At 46.2% G+C, this 22864-nt stretch overlaps 1 protein-coding gene across 2 annotated transcripts in view; it reads right to left on the reverse strand.

Moving 5' to 3' along the window:
* DENND2A (DENN domain containing 2A) overlaps positions 1-22864 on the reverse strand; it is a 125816-nt gene that overhangs the window by 88716 nt on the left and 14236 nt on the right. For both annotated transcript variants that reach the window (XM_025379886.1, XM_025379885.1), the window contains exons 2-3: positions 4710-4811; positions 452-1590 (exon numbers count right to left, since the gene is read on the reverse strand). In XM_025379886.1, coding sequence (XP_025235671.1) covers positions 452-1446 — 995 coding nt within the window. In that variant the 5' untranslated portion in view covers positions 1447-1590; positions 4710-4811. The remainder of the gene's footprint in view (positions 1-451; positions 1591-4709; positions 4812-22864) is intronic.

The raw sequence follows: 22864 nt of genomic DNA on the forward strand, positions 1-22864 counted from the left end.
GGTTAAACAACTTGTTTAAGCTCACATAGATAGACACTGATCGGGCCAGTGTAGACTCCAGGCAGTGTGTTTCTAAAGCCCATACCAAGAAAAATTCAAGCACTGGTAGTTAGCAGGGACTACTAGGTTGTAGACTGCCAGGGTTAACATGAGTCCTTCATTTAACTCTTGGTTACTGTCCCAATTTCAAGTCCTTATTACATCTAAAGGGTAATTTTTAAAAGCAAATACTCTTCTTTTTTGAGGACTGAGAACAAACACAAAATACATGCATCACGTACCAAGTTTCCAGGTTAATTAACAAAGTATCTTAAGCTGTGAACCATCTGGACTACAAGATCCATCAGTTTAATAAAACAAATAATTCAGCTGAGAACAGACAGTTACGATGGGACATAAACCACTGAGAGAGCCAGGTGGCAACGCTCTGCCCTGCCACACCGGCACCTACCTGTGGTCTGCACTGGATTTCTGTCTCCCAGTCCACAGTCTTCTGTTCACAGAGGACGGCGGGGGAGAGGAGGGCAGAGGCGGGGGAGGTAGCGAGGGCAGAGGAGGCAGGTTTCTTTTCTCTTTCCTGAAGCCGATGCCAGGCTTCCCATCTTTGTCCCCTTCTCCGGCATGTTTGAACGTTCTCCGGGGTTTTGGCAGAGGGTTGATGAAGGGCTTTGTGGGGGAACCCTCCGAGCCCCTGTACACGTTCTCAAGGCTCCGGTCCCAGGGCCTTCTGCACGAGCCTTTCCTGTCCTCCACAGCCTCGGAGGCAGGCTCCCTGCCTTCCAGGTCGGAGGGGTGGACCCTCTGGCTGACTTCCGAGCCACTCCCGCCTCCCAGGTTCTCAGGAAGGGTGGGCCCCGCCTCTGCCTTTTCAGGTGGGCAGTGTGGGGAGTAACAAGTTCCTGGCAGCTGAGGATCCAGCCCTGCCGACCCATCCTTCAAAGCCTGCTCGAGTTTCTTGACCTGCTTCAGCACCGAGAGGTGATCGTTCTGAAAGCGTAGCTTGCCAAGTCTTGGCTCTCGGCCTCGGCTCCAGCTAGGATCCACTTCCCGGTCTGGCTGGCTTAGGTCTTGCCCCGGCTCTGGGTCCTGTCCCGCGACGTTCACTGCTCCTTTATTCCTCTCCTTCTCTGTGCTCTCTGTTCCTGGCCTCATTCCATTCTTAGCCTCTGTGACCTGAGTTCTCACCCCATCACTACTCCTCTTCTCCACCAGACAGGACGTCAGATAATCCCCCTGTGCATCTGCTCTCCTGCTGGGTGCAGGAGCGGGCACCTCTTTCTTCCCTTCCCATTCTGATATCTTGTCCTTTATGTTGAGGGACTTGTGCCGGGGTCCGGCTCTGGCAGATGAGCAAGGGTTCTGAACGCCTCCCAGCTGCTTCTTCCCAGCCCTGCTGGCTTCCGCAGCTGGGTCACTGATGATCATATCCAAGCTGAACATATCCATTCTCGACTCTAGCGTGAGGTTGCGGAGCCCTTCCGGGGGGCTCCTTCTGAAGCCCGACTCCTGATCAGTCTCTAGGAAAGGAATGGAGGAATTAAGCGATGTCTTCGAGGGTCTTTCTCAGTCCTTGGACCTTCCACCTTGACCCTGCACAAGAAAGACAAACAGCAGGTGAGTGATTCTTATTGTTCTTGGCTGGTCACAGAGATTTGCTAGAACTTAGATATAAATGTTATATGAAAGTCACAAACCACAAACATTGAAATCCCTATTTAAAAAAAAAAAAAATCAGTTTGTGGGCAGGGTACGGTGGCTCGCGCCTGTAATCCCAGCACTTTGGGAGGCTGAAGTGGGAGGATCACTTGATGCCAGGAGTTCAAAACCAGCCTGGGCAACATAACAAGACACCCATCTCTACAAAAATGTTTTTTAAACCATCAATTTGTGTTTTTCTTGGGGAGACAGCATGGTGAAATGAAGGAGCAATCAGGTTTTGAGTCGAATAAAGCCTAATTCAGCCACGTGACCTTAGGCAAGTTGTTTAAGTCCTCTAAATTTCAGTTTCCACCTCTGTAAAATGAAGATAATAATAATATAGGCCAGGCATTGTGGCTTATGCCTGTAATCCCAGCACTTTGGGAGGCCCAGGCAGGTGGATCACGAGGTCAGGAGTTTGAGACCAGCCTGGCTAACACGGTGAAACCCCATCTCTACTAAAAATACGAACATTAGCTGAGTGTGGTGGCAGGCCCTGTAATCCCAGCTACTCACTTAGGAGATTGAGGCAGGAGAATTGCTGGAACCCGGGAGGCAGAGATTGCAGTAAACTGAGATTGTACCACTGCACTCCAGCCGGGGCGACAGAGCGAGACTGTCTCAAAAATAAAAATAAAAATAAAAATAAAATAAGAGTAATTTCATGAGGTAAAAGATTACATATGCTGTTTTTCTTGCTTTTTGTATCCGCAGGCAGTTCTTTGCAATGACTATTTAAAAACTAAAACAACATCACACGTCATGAAGTTTGTGCTACCCCTGAACTTGACAAATTGTCTGATTCAAGTGGGCAAAGCCACAATGACTGGGTGCATCTGAACAGAACCTCCTCGGGAATGGAGCCTCACTAGAGTGAGCTCTCCATGAGCCTTGCCACCAGAACAGGGATTGTTCTGTTATTTTGGCCTGTTGTGACCAACTCTGCACCCCTAGCACCCAGAACAATGCCCAGGAGAGTTGGTGGTCAATAAATATCTGGTGCATAAATGAATGCGTGAATAAAGAGGCAGATTCAGACTTCACACTTGGCCTAGAAATGCACCAATAGAGTAGCCACCAGCCACACGTGACTAACCTTAAATCCAATGAAATTCAAGCTTCAGTTCCTCAGTTACACCTGCCACATGTCAAGGACTCAGAAGTGCCATGTGGCTGATGGCTACTGTACTGGATGGGGAAGAAGAATATTTCCATCACTGAAGAAAGTTCTGGTCTAGAACGTATATGTAATGATATATGCTTCCAAATGTAATTTTAGGAGATTAGGTAATGCCATGAAGATATTAAAAATCATTTTGAAAGGAAAACATTTTTAGATTAGTCTAACAAAAATGAGAGTATTTGTGTTTTCCAACGCAAACATTCTTCCACCAGCAAAGACTGGGCACAGTGACTTTAGATGTGCCGACACTAGCTAACACCTCCTGGTGCCCATTTTCTGAATGTATAGATCTGACCGCATGGAAATTCTGAAACTCCAGTTAAGGTTCACCGTGAGGGATGAGTAAGTAGCAATTTCATGCATCCTGTTACTATTCAGCTTTCTATTCCAAAGGTTGCTTGTGTAAAGATCTCTTCCTCAATGGAGACATTAGCACATAAATTGCGCCACAGTTCTTGGTTGCACGGCATAAATTAGAAACTTGTGAAAATGCAAACACATTTTTTGGCAAACACATTTTCCTATTTTAAATATGGCTATCAAGGCAGAATTCCTTATTTAAATAAACAATTAGGGTTCAAAACAGTGTGTTTACAAAGAGAAAATATTTTAAAATTGTTCCGTCACCACTGGGGACATTAGCATGGATTCAGATTTTAGTCAGAGGGTTCAAAAGGCAGAAGTGATGGTCCTTGCTCTCACGGTGCTAGAGGCAAGATGAAGAGAGAGACAGCCACACACATTAAAAACACAACAATCCAGGTTAGTGCCTGCATGGGGATGACTGATGATCTACAACATGGTTATTAATGTCCTATGTGCTGTGAGGCACTATTGCCTAGTTAAATACATGGGCTTTGGAATTGAGGGGCTTGAGTCTTGAATCCTAAGTTTTTCATCTTCCTTCTGCAGACTGAAACTTTATGAGTCAGAGGCCACATTTATGTTGTTTACTGTGTCTGGTGCATAGCAACTAGTCAACAAATATTTATTCAATGAATGAATGAATTCATGAGTTAACATGTAATATGCCCAAAGTACAGCATATATTCTAAATCTCAGTATCAACAAATGGAAACTATTATTATTGTAAGTATCATAGTTATTGTCTAAGAGCCCAAACACATGGAGTGACGTCACAATCATGGAAACTCTGAAAACTCGAGAGGAACAAAGGATGGCTTGCTGCAAGCTCACACTGGATTTACAAAACTCATGCAACAGAGGCAAGGATGCTGCAACCGCCCTACGAGTCCCCAAGGACAGAGTTCCCGCTCCACGTGGTTGCTGGCCCAAGAGTTTCTAGAGTTCCTGTTTCCAGGATTCTCCCATCCCATAAGGGGTTCCAGCCTGGGGCGCAGAGCTGAGAACCCCTCAGTGGCTGCCAACTGCTTTGTGGAATGTGAGAGGATCGGAGAAAGGGCTCCATCTGGGGAGAAGGAAACAAGCACGCTGATATTAGATGGGAAAACTGACTGTGGACAGGTACAGCTGCAAAGACTTAGGACTCAAACATAATTAAAATACCTGAACATCCTAGTAGTTAGAAAAATACACCTGGAATTGGAACGCATCATGGGGACAGGGCTAAAGTTGCCGGGGGATCATCCTCTCCACACACCGGCCATTAGTCAGGCTCTCTCTTGACCACTTTGGCCTGAAGCCTTAAATGACTGCAGTGCATGGAGACGGTCTGCAGGAGGCTCATTAGAATGACCTGGAAAAGAGCTCCTTAGCTCAAGGAAGTAGAATCGGTGAAGAAGGAAAGGTGGTAGGAGAGTAAGAAGCTGGGCCAGCGTCTGCACTCTCGGGGGAGAAGTGTTCTTACTTGTCGGCCAATTTGTAGCTCAGGTTTTCAGTCTGGCTGTGGCTGCCCTTGGCCGGCCTGCACACTGTCATCATGTCAGCACCGAGGGGAGCTCCAGGTCGCCTGGGGGGACAGGGATGCACACCCAGTGAGCCACGACAGCAGGGCCTCCCTCAGAGGGGAGCAAATCTAGGCCCACACTCCAAGCTATTTATCCCTGGTAGGTTCCACCCAGGAGCAGGGGGTAGAAAGAACACACAATTTGGAATCTCCGGCCTAGCAGGTAGACCAAGGGTGCAATCCTGAGGTCCACCCAGATTCAGAACTCATGCCACCCTCTTTGTATATATGTTTTTTGCTCATTTGTTTGTTTTTTTGAGACAGGGTCTGGCTCTGTTGCCCAGGCTGGAATGCAGTGGCATGCTCTCAGCTCACCACAACCTCTGCCGCCTGGGCTCAAGTGATTCTCATGCCTCAGCCTCCCCAGTAGCTGGGATTACAGGTGTGCACCACCACCCTTAGATAATGTTTGTATTTTTAGTAGAGATGGTTTTTCACCTTGTTGGCCAGGCTGGTCTTGAACTCCTGGCCTCAAGTGATCTGCCCGCCTCAGCCTCCTTAAGTACTGGGATTACAGGCGTGAGCCACTGCGCCTGGCCATCTTTGTATTTATCTTTTAGTTAAGTTCACCAAAAATTTTAAGAATACATACAAACTTAGAAAGCAAAACATAAATAACAACAAGACCCAATGCTTTTTCAGGCTCTCTAAGAACCACTGTGATGAGCTAATAGTCCCCAAAGAAGAAAGTAGTTGCCCTTTTATTTGACACAAGACATCAACCACACACCAAAGTGGAACTGTCTCCACAGGGATACTCTAGCCTTCTGCGAACCCTGACACTGGGTGTAAACCCACACTGCCCTTGTCTGCAGAGCCCCGCATGGGGAGCCCCTCCCAGCTCCTCCAAACTGAGGAGGAAGAAACATCCTGTCACGAGGTCATCTGTCTGGTCTGAGGAACACCAGGAGATGATCTTGGCAAGCCCAGGAATCCCACTGAGTTCCTTAAACCCCCCAAATAGCAAGGCCTGTGTGGACACCAAGGCAGCAGCCTCAGCTCAGAAGTAGCAGTTGAAGACTCTGGTGCCTGACCCCCATATAAACTGAAGTAACTGATTAAACTTCATTGCTTCATAGCAAGTCCCTCCAGAACTCTGTGGGAAGAAGTGTCTCCCAACACGAGCATAAATGGACATGGCTCAGGTGAAGGTGCTGGCAAGATGAGGCTCATCAGAGAAGGTCAACAGCATGGGCCACGCAGTCCTTCTGTAAGGCAGGAACACCAGCTAGCTGGTCCTCCCTAGTGGAGGGGAGCCACCTCCTTGACTACAGCTCAAGGCATATCAAGATACTGGGTATTCACATTACTTTTCCAGGGAAGCCCCCTCCCAACTCCTTCTCCAGTTTCCAAGATTCCTACCCTATTTCCCAGGATGGTTTCCCTGTTAGGTGATGGGACGGCTGCCTGATGTCCTGGCCTGGGCATCCTCTCCCTCCAGAGAAATCAAAGGGCAGAACTTCAAGACATGTAGGTAGCTCTTGAAAACAAGGAGACGAAGGGAGGAAAGCCAGAGAGGAAGAGAAAAAGAAAAGGAGAGTGCACATGGGTAACAAACGAACAAGAGGGAGGCTGGGGAACCATGAGCTGAGGGAGCAAGGAAAGGAACAGACACGTCTGCCAACTGTGTGTGTGTGGGTGGACAGGAACATGGAGCTCTGGCCTGTCCATGGAGTTCAGCTGTCCCCCTACCCAGCAACTCGGCACCAGACATTGTAGGGCTCGATCTATGTTGTAACCAAGCCTACTTCTTTAAAGTAGCCAGGCCCCAGGGCTTGCCCATCCCATCATGCAGCATAGCCCTGAAAGGCCTTTCAGGGACAGGAAGGAACTCATTGTCCCTCTTACAAAGCTCCGCAGAGCTGAAAGCTTCTGGAGTCCCTCCACTTGGCTGGGCCCACAGACACTACTCTTCTGTCCAGCATCTGGCAGAGGCCCCAGTGGACGTCAGGGAGAATAGCCCCTCCCCACCACTGCCACCACCCTCCACGCAGACCAAACCCACAAGAATCCAACCTTGTTCCATATGAGCCAGCAGCTCTCTTCCAAGCTGGCATCCCCTTTCATTGGCACTAGGACAACGTGGCAGGCCGTGTGCAGGATGCACCAGAGGACTCAAAGATGAGTGAGACACAGTCTCTGCCGTCATCGACAGCACCAGGGCTGTGCCTGGGTCACAGTCAACTCTGTAACTCCTCCCATGCCCTCAAGAAAACAGTTTCCCTATAGTTCTCAGGAAGCACAGCTTTTCCAAAAGGAAAAAAGTCCACTGTGTCTAATGCACAGAGATGCATGTGTGAACCTGGAGGTCAAAGATCACAAAAAGCACTTAAACAACATGGTACTTAAGTGAACTCACTTCCCATCAGGGAGTAATAACTTCCAGCACGAAAACCACGATCTCTAGAGAAACGGCTGATGCCGTATACTGAGAAGCAAGTGCAGGGGGCTTCAGAGGCTGGCACTGAGGGGGCATAGAATCCCCCTGCACACTCAGCAATCAATCCATCAGCATTTCTGAATTCACAAAAATATTAAAAATGCTGCTATAAAAAATTGACCTTTCCCTTTTTGTCTCTGATGATTAGCAATTGTTAACTGGCTGGGCACGGTAGCTCACACCTGTAATTCCAGCACTTTTGGAGGTTGCGGTGGGCTGATCACTCGAGCTCAGGAGATTGAAACCAGCCTGGGCAACATGGCAAAACATCGTCTCTACAAAAACACAAAACTTAACCGGGTGTGGTGGTGCATGCCTGCAGTCCCAGCTACTTGGGAGGCTGAGGTGGGAGGATCTCTTGAGCCCAGCAGATGGAGGTTGCAGTGAGCTGAGACTGCACCACTGCACTCCAGTCCAGGTGACAGAGTGAGACCCTGTGTCAAAAAAAAAAAAAAACAAAACAAAACCAAAAACCATTAATTAAGTAACAAACCCAGCTGAATTTGCTAGTTGGGAGTGCTCTGTGACTTAAAATACCATGATAAACTTCATTATCACTTTACAGGTCCGGGATTGTGAGATAGGACTATTTTCCAAAGTGTGGTCCATGGGGGATTAGTTCCAGTCAATCTGGGGACCCTGTCAGACATGCAGATTCCTGGGCGCCTCTCCAATGTACCAAGACGTACCAAAGCGAACCGTCTGAGGGCTGCTCTGGAATCGGCATTTAAATATGGTAAATCAAAGGCCACAGAGGCCAATGTCCTGGCCGGGGGCATCTCTCACTCCCAAGAAATCAAAGGTCTGGGCTTCAAGACAGCTTGAGTTTTTACACAACCCAAGGTTTCTTATTTCTTTTTAGGCAATTTGGTCTTGTGATCCAAGTAGACTATATTCCAAGAGAGATAATGGAATGATTGATAGTAATAACACATTTTCCCACTCAACTGCTTTCCATAAAAATAGAACTTTCTATTAACCAGATGGGCTTATTATTAATAATTTTAATTAGACTGGCTGTGCATGGTGGCTCATGCCTGTAATCTCAGCACTTTGGGAGGCCAAGGTGGGCGGATTACTTGTGGTCAGGAGTTTGAGACCAGCCTGGCCAACATGGGGAAATGCTGTCTCTATTAAAAATACAAAAATTCGGTGGGCATGGTGGTGGGCGCTTGTAATCCCAGCTACTGGGGAGGCTGAGGCAGAAGAATCGCTTGAACCCGGGAGGCGGAGGTTGCAGTGAGCCAAGATCGCCCCACTGCACTCCAGCCTGGGCAACAAAGTGAGACTCTTTTTTGAGACTCTGTCTCAAAACAAACAAACAAAAAATTAGACTAAAAAGTCATACAAAATTTTGAAGCTAGCTGATGAGTACACAAGAGTTCATGTAATTTTTGTAGGCTTGAACATTTCTGTAAGTTTCAGAAACTAAGTCCTACAAGCTGAAGAAAAGTATTTTTAAAATTCTAACATCTATAGCTGATGATGTTTATCAACCCAGTCCATAATCTAACCCTGTTGTTCCTCTTGCTGAAGTGAATACTGTAAAATCTTTTCTTGGCTCAAAAATTTTGTTTGGCCATTGACATGATGTTGACTGGAGGGTTCAGAAGTTAAGAAGCTGGGTGGGACTGGTCTGAAGGCAGTGAGTCAACTCAGTTGATTATTCACAGTCAGTTACACATCCAACTCCTTATTCTACTCTTCCCCTCTCTTCCCCTCTTCTCACTACTGCATTTGACTAGTATCTTTGTGGGATTTTTTCAAGTATTCTTTTTTTTTTTTTTTTGGAGACAGGGTCTCGCCCTGTCACCCAGGCTGGAGTGTGAGCCTGATAGAAATGTCCTAAAATTTCATAGCGGTGATAGTTGCACAATACGGTGAATACACCACAAGCCACTGAACTGTACAGTTTAAGATGGTGAATGTTGGCTGGGCGCAGTGGCTCACGTCTGTAATCCCAGCATTTTGGGAGGCAGAGGCAGGTGGATTACCTGAGGTCAGGAGTTCGAGACCAGCCTGACCAACATGGTGAAACCCCGTCTCTACTAAAAATACAAAAAATTAGCTGGGTATTGTGGCACATGCCTGTAATCCCAGCTTCTTGGGAGGCTGAGGCAAGAGCATCACTTGAACCCAGGAGGAGGAGATTGCCATGAGCCAAGATTGCGCCATCGCACTCCAGCCTGGATGACAGAGTGAAACTCCGTCTCAAGAAAGAAAAGGAAAAAAAAAAAAAAAAGATGGTGAACGTTATGTGCATTCTATCTCAGTGAAAATAAATTATGTAAGTACAGTGTATATTCTGTGAAAAAAATAAGATACATGCACAGGGGAAGAGGTAGAGTGAGGAATAAAATCCACACAATTATAATTTCCCAGTGCTCTTTACTAATCTAAACTTGATATGTTAGCTCTGAACCATAAGTAAATATGTATTATATATAACTGGACACCAAAAGCGTAATATTTGTTATACTAATTTTTTTTTTTTTTTTTGAGACAGAGTCTTGCTCTGTTGCCCAATCTGGAGTGCAATGGTACAATCTCAGCTCACTGCAACCTCCACCTCCCGGGTTCAAGCGATTCTCCTGCCTCAGCCTCCCAAGTTGCTAGAATTACAGGCATGTACCACCACACCTGGCTCATTTTTGTATTTTTGGTAGAGATAGGATTTCACCATATTGGCCAGGCTGGTCTCGAACTCCTGACCTCAAGTGATCTGCCCACCTCGGCCTCCCAAAGTGCTAGAGTTACAGGCGTGAACCACTGCGTCCAGCCCTGTTAAACTAAATTTAAAAATAAGGTTTAGGGCCAGGCGCAGTGGCTCACACCTGTAATCCCAGCACTTTGGGAGGCTGAGGTGGGTGGATTACCTGAGGTCAGGAGTCCGAGACCACCCTTACCAACATGGAGAAATCCTGTCTCTACTAAAAATACAGAATTAGCCGGGTGGTGCATGCCTGTAATCCCAGCTACTCGGGAGGCCGAGGCAGTAGAATGGCTTGAACCCGGGAGGCGGAGGTTGCAGTGAGCCGAGATCACCCATTCACTCCAGCCTGGGCAACAAGGGTGAAACTCTGTCTCAAAAAAAAAAAAAAAAGTTTAGCTGAGTACAGTGATGCAAGCCTGTAGTCCCTGCTACTGGAGAAGCTGAAGCAGGAGGACTGTTTGAGACTAGGAGTTTGAGGCTGCAGTGAGCTGTAATGGCATCTGTGAATAGCCACTGCAGGCCGGGCGCGGTGGCTCATGCCTGTAATCCTAGCACTTTGGGAGGCCAAGGCAGGCAGATTACTTGAGTCAGGAGTTTGAGACCAGCCTGGCTAACATGGTGAAACCCCGTCTCTACTAAAAATAGAAAAATTAGCCGGGCATGGTGGTGTGCGCCTGTAGTCCCAGCTACTTGGGAGGTGGAGGCAGGAGAATCACTTGAACCCAGGAGGTAGAGGTTGCAGCAAGCCGAGATCACACCATTGCACTCAAGCCTGGGTAACAGAGTGAGACTCCATCTCAAAAAAAAAAGAAAAAAAAAAAGCTATTGCACTCCAGCCTGGGCAACACAGCAAGACCCCATCTCCTAAAAAATAGTTTAGACTACTCTGCCTATGGGGTAGCCCTGCTTTGCCTATGGAGCAGCCACTCTTAAAATTTAAAAAAAAGAAAAAAAAAAACCCACCGCTTAGATTGTAAAACAAAAATAAAATATCAGGACCTCCAACTCACTATGCCAAAGGGAAAATAACAGCTTGGGAACTGAGTTACACACAAAAAAACTGCCTTCCTTTTGTTCCCAAACAGATAGCTGTAATTTCACATGCTAACTTTATCTGGTGTCAAATGTAGACCAACTGAGAGTTGGATGAATACACAACTGACTTTTCCCCATTCCCTTCGTTTCCCAGGGAAAAACGTGGATTCACTGAGCACTAATCAGAGCCTCATCAGAATGTGACCACTTGCCTCACTGCCTACCCTTCTCCCCTTTTTTCTTTTCCTCCTTCCCCTGCTGCTCACTGTTCCACTTTCAAACACTGAAGTCCTCAAAGCCTCTTTGGAAAAAGCACAGGAGACACAGATCTTTTTAATTTTTTAATTACCCAGGCTGGAGTGCAGTGGCGCGATCTTGGCTCACTTCGACCTCCGCCTCCTGGGCTCAAGTGATTCTTGTAACTCAGCCTCCTGAGCAGCCGGAATTAACAGGTATGCACCACCACATCCAGCTAATTTTTGTATTTTTAGTAGAGATGTGGTTTTGCCACCTTGCCTAAGCTGGTCTCGAACTCCTGGCCTCAAGTGATCCACCTGCCTTGGCCTTCCAAAGTGCTGGAATTACAGGTGTGAGCCACCGTGCCTGGCCAGGAGACAGGTTTTACTGGGACTTGTGTTTCTTTTTCCCAGGAGTCTCCTCAACCTTGGCAAAATAAACCTCTAAATTGATTGAGATGCCTGTTATTTTTTGGTTTACAGGATTGTAAATTATACATATTAATAAAATTACATTTTAAATAGTTTTTGTGTTGCAAATAAAGCCACGGCTATTCAGCTTTCGTGATTCCAATATCTCTTAGTTTTATCAGCTTATGAAGAGCAGGCAAAAAATAAAGAGGAAACCATAGCAATTACAGTAGAACAAAAATTGTTGTTTTCTTGTCTGAGCATTCCTAGCAAACATATCTGGAAATTATTTGTTTCCAAAAACAACTTGAGAAATAAAAGCACACAATCAATGTAATACAACTCTTGCTGTGTCTAACTACATAGTGCAGCTCATTCTGGAGTCTCGATGCTTCATTTTCCTCATTTTCTTTAAACAAAACTTTTTTTTTTTTTTTTTTTTTTTTTGGAGATAGGGTCTGTTGCCCAGGATGGAGTGCAGTGGTGCAATCACAGCTTCCTGCTGCCTCGACCTCCCTGGGCTCAGGTGATCTTCCTACCTCAGCTCCCCACTGCCCCAGGTAGCTGGGACTACAGGTGTGCACCACCATGCCTGGCTAATTTCCATAGTTTTTGTCGGGACAGGGTTTCACCATGTTGCCCAGGCTGGTCTCAAATTCCAGGCCTCAAGCACTCCTCCTGCTTTGCCCTTCGAAAGTGTTGGGATTACAGGCGTGAGCCACTGCACCCAGCCAATGAAAAGGTTTTAAAAAATTTAAAATGGGTTGCTCTAGGCCTATACATAACTTTATTTATTTATCTGATTCATTATATTGTCAGAAACAAACCAATATTTTCGCATTTGGAAGAAGATAGAAGATAGAAGAATCTGAAGCAGATGAGGAATAAGAGAAGCCAAAGGCAGTGTGCTGCCTCAGAACAACACCTGGGGACAAATTTGGTGAAACTGCGGACTGCATCCTTCTTGGACCAAATGCTTAAACTGTGCCCTGCACAAAAGCACCGCACATCAAGCCCTTAGAGCACCACACCAGATAGATGGAGGCAGTACCAAAGGTACAACTTCTCTGCTAACAACCAAAGTCTGCCCATTTCTAGTTCTGCATTTTTTTTTTTTTCTTTTTTGAGATGGAGTCTCACTCTGTCATTCAGGCTGGAGTGCAGTGGCACAACTTGGCTGACTGCAGTCTCGACCTTCCTGGTTCAAGTAATCCTCCTGCCTCAGCCCCTCAACTAGCTGTGACTGAGGCAAGAGCGCGCCACCCTGTCCGGCTTTTTTTGTTTGTTTTTTGTTTTTTTGTGTTTTTTTGTAGAGACAGGGTTTCGGGGTTTTGCCATGTTGGCCAGGCGGGTCTTGAACTCCTGAGCTCAAGTGATCCACACACCTTGGCCTCCCAAAGTGCTAGGATTACAGGTGTGAGCCACTGAACCCAGGCCTACATATCATTTTTCTTATGCTTAATGCGTCCACCAACAAATAACTGGATAAACAAAAGTGTTCCACACATACAATGGAATAGTATTCAGCCATAAAAAGGAATGAAGTTGAGATACACGTTACAACATGGATGAACCCTGAAAACATTGTGGTAAGTGAGAGAAGCCACTGACAAGAGATCATACATTGCGTAATGCAATTCTCAAGAAATTTCAGAATAGGCCAATCCTGGCCAGGCGTGGTGGCTGACGCCTGTAATCCCAGCACTTTGAGAGGCTAAGGTGAGCTCAGGAGTTCAAGACCTGCCTGGCCAAAATGGTGAAACCCCACCTGTACTAAAAATATAAAAATTAGCCGGGTGTGGTGGCTGGTGCCTGTAATCTAAGCTAGAGGCTGAGGCGGGAAAATCACTTGAACCCAGGAGTGGAGGTTGCAGTGAGCCGAGATCACGCCACTGCACTCCAGCCTCGGCAGCAGAACGAGAGACTCCGTCATGCCCCCACACACACACACACACACACAATGGGCCAATCCACAGATACAAAAAGTAGATTAGTGGTTGCCAGGGGCTAAGTGAGGCGGGGAAGTGAGAAGTGACTGCTAATAGGTATGAATTTTGGGGGCGGGATGATGGAAATGTTTTAAAATTATAGAGTGGTGGTTGTTGCACAACACAGTATACTAGAAACCACTAAATTGTATGCTTTAATGGAGTGAATTTTATGGTATGTGAATCATATCCCAATAAAACCATTATTTAAAATAAAGAATCGGCAGGGACAATTACTAAACGTGAGGAGTCCCGGACCCACCCTAGACCAAACGAAGCCCACTGCCAGAGTAGGATGTAGGAATTTACATTTGTAAGTTTCCCAGAGAGTTCACAGGCATAGTAGTAAGAGTTGCTGGTCTAGAGTTGAATCCTGGGGTTTATTTTCATGTCACTTGCATTGTCAATCAGCATAAGAAATACTCTATTTTGCCCTCTCCTTTGTAAGGCAGTATTTTTAAAAATTAATTAATTAATTTTTTTGAGACAAAGTCTTGCTCTGTCGCCCAGGCTGGAGTGCAGTGGTACCATCTCAGCTCACTGCAACCTCTGCCACCTGGGTTCAAGCGATTCTCGTGCCTCAGCCTCCTGAGTAGCTGGATTCCTGGCATGTGCCACCACATCCAGCTAAGTTTTATAGTTTTAGTAGAGATGGGGTTTCACCATGTTGGCCAGAATGGTCTCGAACTCCCATCCTCAGGTGATCCGCCCGCCTTGGCCTCCCTAAATGCTGGGATTACAGGTGTGAGCCACTGCGTGTGGCCTGCAAGGCAGTATTTTACTCCAGTAAATACTTCTGTTTCAGAGCATCTTGGGAATCTGATGCAGGTGTTACCAGCACAAAGTGCGTGCACCTTTTCCTCGAACCAGATGCTGGTGCTCGGAGATGCTGCTCTGCTGGTTCTTCCCTCCATAGCCTTCAATATCAAGGCTCCCCTGTACTCTAAAGGAGGCCTCAGGACCAGGAGCATCACCGGAGTAATTTCAGGAATTTCTGTCATTATAAATACTCAGTCATTGACAATAATACTTTCTTTTAACAACTTGAAGGCCGGGCGCTGTGGCTCATGCCTATAATCCCAGCACTTTGGGAGGCCGAGGTAGGTGGATCACTTGAGGTCAGGAGTTCGAGACCACCTGGCCAACATGGTGAAACCCTGTCTCTACAAAAATACAAAAATTATCTGGGCGTTGTGGTGGGCGCCTGTAATCCCAGCTACTTGGGAGGCTGAGGGAGGAGAATCGCTTGAACCTGGGAGGCAGAGGTTGCAGTGAGTCAAGATTGTGCCACTATACTCCAGCCTGGGTGACAGAGCGAGACCTTCTCAAAAAAAACCAAAAAAACAAAAAACAAAAATCCAACTTGATCAATATTTTCTTGGCCAACACCTGTCAGTTTGTTTGACAAATGAAGTCACTGGGAATCTGTGGCTCAGGCAGCCTGAGACTGCAGACTGGACTGACCACACTCTGTGATGTGCCGGATGCCAGAGGCAGCTAAAGATGCAGATCATTCTCACTTTCATAAACCCAGGAAGGGTTTTTTCACATCTGCAGAACATTCTAACATATAGAGATGCATTTGGCTACCTTAGTAGGATAGAAACACACTTTGGACTTGACAATATTTGCAAATCATGCTTTTTTACCATTCTCTAGAGGGTGAAAATAGAAGTGCAATTTAGTGGCCACCTTGGATAGGAACACTAAATTACAGTGTGTAGAAAGTTTCAGTGGCAACAGTTCTCCAGAGTTAACGCTCGATAACTGCCAGGGTCACCTCTCTGATCAAGGCTAGTATGAGTTTGCCATAAATCATTAAAGCATGAGTTACAAAAGTTATGAAATATGCTAATACAGGTAAAGTATGGTTTAATAGTCTGAATTCAGATAAATATATTTTTTGAATAAAAAAGTACACTTCCTTTTGTGTATTACAGATCACCAAACAGGGAGGAGTCAGGTTCCAACTTACTTCAACTTCTAAATATTTAAACTTGCTCTTCCTTCTCTCTGTTCTCAGGTAGGCCTAAAATTGTTCTCTGTTCTCAGGTAGTGTTCTAAAATTGCTGGTGGTGAGGGGTTGCACAACTCCATGAATACACTAAAAACTCTGCACTTTATTTATTTATTTATTTTGAGATTGAGTCTCACTCACTCTGTTGCCCAGGTTGGTGTGCAGTAGCGCAATCTCAGCTCACTGCAATCTCCGCCTTCCGGGTTCGAGAGATTTTCCTGCCTCAGCCTCCGGACTAGCTGGGATTGCAAGTGTACACCACCATGCCCAGCTAATTTTTGTATTTTTAGTAGAGATAGGGTTTTGCCATGTTGGCCAGGCTGCTCTTGAACTCCTGACCTCAAGTGATGCCTTGGCCTGCCAAAGTGCTAGGATTACAGGTGTGAGCCACCACGCCCAGCCAAAACTGTACATTTTAAATGTGCACACATTAAACTATACACTTTAAATGGGTGAATTGTAAGGTATGTGAATTATATCTCAATCAAGTATCTCAATCAAGCTATTATTTAAAAAGAAAATTTTAGGCTGGGTGTAGTGACTCACACCTGTAACCCCAGCACTTTGGAAGGCCAAGGCTGGTGGATCACCTGAGGTCAGGAGTTCAAAAACAGCCTGGCCGACATAGCGAAACCCATCTCTATTAAAAATACCTAAAAAATTAGGCGGGCATGGTGGTGGGTGCCTGTAGTCCCAGCTACTCAGGAGGCTGAGGCAACAGAATCGCTTGAACCCAGGAGGTGGAGGTTGCGTCAAGCCAAGATTGCGACACTGCACTCCAGCCTGAGCGACAGAGCAAGACTCTGACTCAAAAAAATAAAAAAAGAAAATTTTAAACTGAAGCTAAAAAGAAAAAGACTATTATTAAATGGAAAAAACGTTCATGTTTTAGTGTTAGCCAAAAGAAACAGAATCCAAAAGCTTGTGTCCAAAATGAATGAAACAATGTTTAAAAGGGGCGGGGGAGGAGGAATTTATTACTATTCAAAACTGCACACAAAAGAAAATGACTGGAAGTAAATTTAATGAGGGAGTAACAGTAGTTGCCATTGGGTAAGAAACTTTGATTTTTTTTTCCATTCTCTAATATCTATATTTTTAACAACAAAACCCCCCAGGTTTCCAAATTTTCTATAATGAGCATGTATTATAGTTGCTATTACAAATACAGCAGGGGAGGGAGGCATATAAGTGCTGCTGTTGTCTGTGGGTGTCTGGGTCTGCTCTGCGGCGCCCAGCAAGCCCCACAGCTGCCTTGCAGCCACGACCACAGCTGCAGGGCATCCAGCTCAGGTGAGTTCATCACTCTGCACCTGTTTTGCTTTGCCATTGTATCTCCTGAAGGGAAGGCTAAGTGATACTTTATTCTCATTAGCGCCTTTCCCTTAGAGACAACCAAGATTTAGATCCTGTTCTACCGTAACCACATCCCAGTACAGATGTTTCAATGGGTCCAGAGTGATTATGTGGAAACCAATGGCTGAAGGGAAATACAGTCATCCCTTGGTATCCTCGGGGGATTGGTTCCAGGATGTCACTCAGATACCAACATTCATGGATGCTAATGGCAAAGTATTTGGATATAACCTATGCACATCCTCCCATATTCTTAATTTAAAAATTATTATTATTATTATTTGAGATGGAGTCTCGCTCTGTCACCCAGGTTGGAGTGCAGTGGCACGATCTCGGCTCACCGCAACCTCCACCTCCTGGCTTCAAGTGATTCTCCTGCCTCAGCCTCCCAAGTAGGTAGGATTACAGGCACACCCTGCCACGCCCAGCTAATTTTTGTATTTCTAGTAGAGACGGCGTTTCGCCATGTTGGCCAGGATGGTCTCGATCTCCTGACCTCGTGATCCGCCCACGTCGGCCTCCCAAAGTGCTGGGATTACAGGTATGAGCCACCACGCCCGGCTAAAAAAATTTTTTTAAGAGACAAGGTCTCGCTCTGTGGCTGGGCTGGAGTACAATGGTGGCATCATGGCTCACTGCAGCCTCAACCTCCTAGGCTCAAGTGATCCTCCCACCTCAGCCTCCTGAGTAGCTGGGACTACATGTGTGAGCCACTAGGCTCAGCTAACTAAAAAAAAAAAATTTTGTAGCGATAGGGTCTTGCTATGTTGCCCAGACTGGTCTTGAACTCCTGGCCTCAAGCAACCCTCCCAGCTTGGCCTCCCAAAGTGCTGGGATTACAGATGTGAGCCACCATCAGGCCTGGCCCTTCCACATATTTAAATCATTTCTAGATTACTTATAATACCTAATACAACCTAAATGCTATGTAAATAGTTGCTATACGGTGTTGTTTAAGAAACAATGACAAGAGAAAAATACTCTGTACACGTTCAGTACAAATGCAGACACCCTAGGCATAACTACATTGTACACATCTGCAACGTGACACATTCTGGAATTTTTTTTTCTGAGTATTTTCAGTCTGTGGTTGATTGAATCCTCAGATGCGGAACTCACAAATACAAAGGGCCTGTTATAGTCATGTAATTCATTCTTGCAATAGTTGTGCCTGCTTCTCTCAGGGAACAGAGTGACACCTGTGAGAAATGTAAAATAGATTAATTTGCCCTCTGACAGTTTGCATTCTCACACAGGAAATAAGATGCACATGAATGTCTCCAGTACAAAACACAGTAACATAAGCAAAACAGGTGAAAGTGAACGCCATTTGTGGAAGAGCAGCCCTGAGTTAGGCTTGAAGATTGGGCTGAATTTCGTTTCGGGTACGTGGCTGGAAGGCACAGATATTTGCATAATCTCAGAATGACTAATATTTAAGGAAGTACCAACCACTGAATGAAAAGTAACACTGTTTCCATAAGGAGGAGACGCCCAAACGATTTTTAGGATCTCTTTGCAGGGGTCAAGCAACACACAAACCAAGGCAGAATCTGTGAACACAACTTGTGTAGACTTTCTGAAAGATGATACCAGAAGCATAATGACCTTTAAATTTTTAAATTTTGGGCCGGGCGCGGTAGCTCATGCCTGTAATCCCAGCACTTTGGGAGGACGAGATGGGCAGCTCACTTGAAGCCAGGAGTTCGAGACCAGCCTGGCCAACACGGTGAAACCATCTCTACTGAAAATACAAAAATTAACCAGGCGTGGTGGCACATGCCTGTAATCTCAGCTACTCAGCGGGTTGAGGCAAGAGAATCGCTTGAACCTGAGATGCAGAGGTTCCAGTGAGCGAAGATTGTGCTGCTGCACTTCAGCCTGGGTGACAGAGCGAGACTCCATCTCAAAAAAAAAAAAAATTAATTTTGAAAAAATTTCAAGTTTACAGAACAGTTGCAAGAATAGTACAGAAAATTTATATACTCTATACAAATTCACCAAGGTTTCACATCCCCTCCACCTCAGACTGTTAAAATGATCTTTTGGAGGCTCAGCTTAAATGAGTGCTATCCAGCCATCAGGAGCTTTCAGTGCTCGTGAATATAAAAGAACACAGAATTTTACAACCCCAGTGTACTGAAGTAAGCATGCCCAGGTCCAAGAGACAATTCAACCCCCTGTCACAGCCCCAACCATCCACCAACCCTCCAGGAGGGCACTGAATACCTTTTCCTTCTTCTTTTTTGTGGAGATGGGGTATTGCTATGTTGCCCAGGCTGGTCTAGAACTTCTGGACTCAAGGGATCTGCCCACCTTGGCCTTTCAAAGTGCTGGGATTATAGGCATGAGCCATCACGCCAGGCCTCTATGACTGTTTTAAACACGAATCTGTATCCACATGGCTGGAGCTGACTAAACTTTGGCTGCTAAGTAAACTAAAGCCCTCATTAGGTTTGCCTCTAGACTGGCCCAGGAAGTTTGGTGTGAACTGATCGTTCTCTGCATTATGGAGGTCACAAAAGCAGCCCTCAAGAAGTCCCTCTCTGGCTGGGTGCAGTGGTTCACGCCTGTAATCCCAGCACTTTGGGAGGCTGAGGCGGGCAGATTACCTGAACTCAGGAGTTCGAGACCAAAATGGCAAAACCAAAATTAGCCAGGTGTGGTGGCAGGTGCCTGCAATCCCAGCTACTTGGGAGGCTGATGCAGAAGGATTGCTTGAACCTGGGAGGCAGAGGTTACAGTGAGCCAAGATCATGCCACCACACTCCAACCTGGGCGACAGAGCAAGGCTCTATCTCCAAAAAAAAAAAAAAAAAAAAAAAGTGCCTTTCCCTCTCAGAGGAGACTCTCATGACACTGAAGGTGCTAGGAACATCTGAGGTCTTAGTAAGGGTGTTGTCAGGAGACCTAATCTTTCTGAGGACCTAAAGAGTGTATGGAGGGCTGGGTGCAGTGGCTCACACCTGTAATCCCAGCACTCTGGGAGGCCGAGGCGGGCGGATTGCAAGGTCAGGAGTTCGAGTTCAGCCTGGTCAACTTCGTGAACCCCATCTCTACTAAAAATACAAAAATTAGCCAGGCATGGTGGCGGGCGCCTGTAATTCCAGCTACTCGGGAGGCTGAGGCAGGAGACTCACTTGCACCCGGGAGGCAGAGGTTGCAGTGAGCCAAGATCACACCACTGCATTCCAGCCTGGGTGACAGAGCAAGACTCTGTCTAATAAAAAAAAAAAAAGAGCAAATGGAAAGTGTCACAACAGGAAGATCTGCTGAACCCCTGAAGTTAAATAGGCCACGGTATCAGAAGGTGTACAATTTTCTTCCTTGCTCACTTCCTTCCTTCCAGTAAAACCCCACTGAAAAAACTCTGGCCTTATACTGACATGGACAAAGGAGAAGTTTCCGTGGGAAATGAAAAATAAATAATGGCAGGTACACCTTCTTCAGTTCTTGTTTGGATCTACAATCTAGGAGAAAAGTCCATCACATCCCCGTTTCCACCCTAATGCCCTGGCAGGGCGACATGTGAGTGAAAAACATTTAGGAGAGGCTGCAGAGTCCGGATGAGCAGAAGGAGGAGCTGAGCTGACAGGAGGAATGGGATGATCGAATCCTTTTCCCATCCCCCGGTCTATTTATGGAGTCATCTGCCTTCAGGAAATGCTGAGCCCCCTCTCCCAGGACCCTGTTGGGAGTGACGCCTGCGCTGGTTGACCCAGCCTTCCACATCCTCCTCCTGGCCTCAGCAGTTCTCTCCTTGTGACCCAGTGGGTTACTAGGAACCCAGCCGGTATATGACAGTGCTTCTCAGAGGTCCCAGTCTAGTGAGGAAATTCAAGGAGGAAAGGCAAAAAAAAAAAAAAAAAAAAAAAAGTAATGATGTTGGAAAAGCCCCTGGCACGGAGAGGCTCCTCAACACCGACACAGGGAGGGGATAGGTGGGACGCCAGGGCTGCAGGTGACAACACTGTGGCCCAGGGCTTTTGTGGCTCACCTAGCCTGTCACCTGGCCACATGGTGGCAGAGGTAGAAGCAGAACCTAGGGCTCCTGTTACCCTGCCTGGGGCTCATTCAGCCCCTCACCCTCCTTTCCCATTGCCTCAGGGGACTCAGGTTTCCACGGAGAAGCTATCACAGGAGAACCTGGATCTGCTAGTTACATGTTCTATGTTCTTGAAGGCATTTCTTCTCTTTTCTTTTTCTTTGTTTTTCTGAGCTGAAGAGCCACTTCTTTAGAAACCCAGAGAGATTTGTGAAGTTCGTGTTTCTGGTGACTATTTTTTTTTTTTTTAGAAGTGAGAAATGTTCTTTGTTATTATCAGGCTGTTGAGGGATTTTTTTTTTTTTTTTTTTTTTTTTTTGCTTTTTGAGAAATCTCTCTGTTGCCAAGGCTGGAGTGCAGTCTTGTGAATACAGCTTCGACCTTATGTCCAGCAATCTTCCTGCTTCTGCCTCCCAAGTAGCTGGAATAACAGGTGTGCACCACCACGCCCAGCCTGGAGATTTTTTTAAAAACAACAAAAAATAAAACACATTTGCCTTATAGCTACCAGATAACATTAGCCATGAGGCCGGGCACGGTGGCTCATGCCTGTAATCCCAGCACTTGGGAGACCGAGGCAAGAGGATCACCTGAGGTCAGGAGTTAGAGACCAGCCTGGCTAACACAGTGAAACCCTGCCTCTACTAAAAATACAAAAATTAGCTGGGCATGGTGGCACATGCCTATAATCCAAGCTACTCTGGAGGCTGAGGCAGGAGAATCACTTGAGCCCACGATACAGAGGTCGCAGTGAGCCGAGATCGCGCCACTGCATTCCAGCCTAGGCGACAGAACGATACTCCATCTCAAAAAAAAAAAAAAAAACAGGCTGGGCATGGTGGCTCATGCCTGTAATCTCGGCACTTTGGGAGGCTGAGGAGGGCGGATCACTTGAGGTCAGGAGTTCGAGACTAGCCTGGCCAACATGGTGAAACCCTGTCTCTATTAAAAATACAAAAAAATTAGCTGGACGTGGTGGTGTGCGCTTGTAAACCTAGCTTCTCTGGACGCCAAGGCAGGAGAATCGCTTGAACGCAGGAGGCAGTGTTTGCAGTGAGCGGAGATCACGCTCTGGCAGAGTGAGATTCCGCCTCAAAAACAACAACAACAAAAACAAACAACAAAAAAAAGAAAACAAAAAAAAAATTAGCCATGGGCTCCTACTGAATGCTTTCTCTTATTTTATAAGAAAAGAAGAAAAAGCTGATATTCTAACTAAATGTATATAACCTTGTGTTATGTCTTCTATGGTTGGCTTCAAATGCTATTTATACATTTTTTATTGAAGGTTTCACATTATGTTTTGACACCTCAAATTAAGCTGCAATGATCAATGAACAGCTGATACTAATTGAGCACTTACTATTCCCTAAGCAAGATTTTACCCAGGTCATTTAGTTTAAGGCTCACAGTAAGCTTACTATCGCCTCCCCTTCTCAGATGTGGAAATTAAGGCCTGGAGGGATTAACTTTTCCCAAGGCTGCATGGGTGCTGCATGTGTCAGGGTGTCTGACTCCAGCGTCCAGGCGCCTAACGCCTACATGTGCACCTTGGGGGCAGGGTATGGGCCTTCCACTCCTCAATCCAGAGTAGGAACTTGGGAAAGTTATGATTTGATTTTATTCAAAGTACCCACCACCCAGTCTCCTCCCTTCCCCTTCTCCGTCCCCTGCACACCATGCACTCCGTGACACTGAGGCCCTGCCTGGCCAGCTTCTCCACTTCCAGAGGCAGCCCTCGGGCTGCCATTTTGTGGCTTCTTTTCCCTCTGAAGGCTTTCCTGCTGTTGATTGTGATCTGACCTCACCGGACAG

The sequence above is a fragment of the Theropithecus gelada genome, chromosome 3 (assembly GCF_003255815.1).
Source record: "Theropithecus gelada isolate Dixy chromosome 3, Tgel_1.0, whole genome shotgun sequence".
NCBI lineage: Eukaryota > Metazoa > Chordata > Mammalia > Primates > Cercopithecidae > Theropithecus > Theropithecus gelada.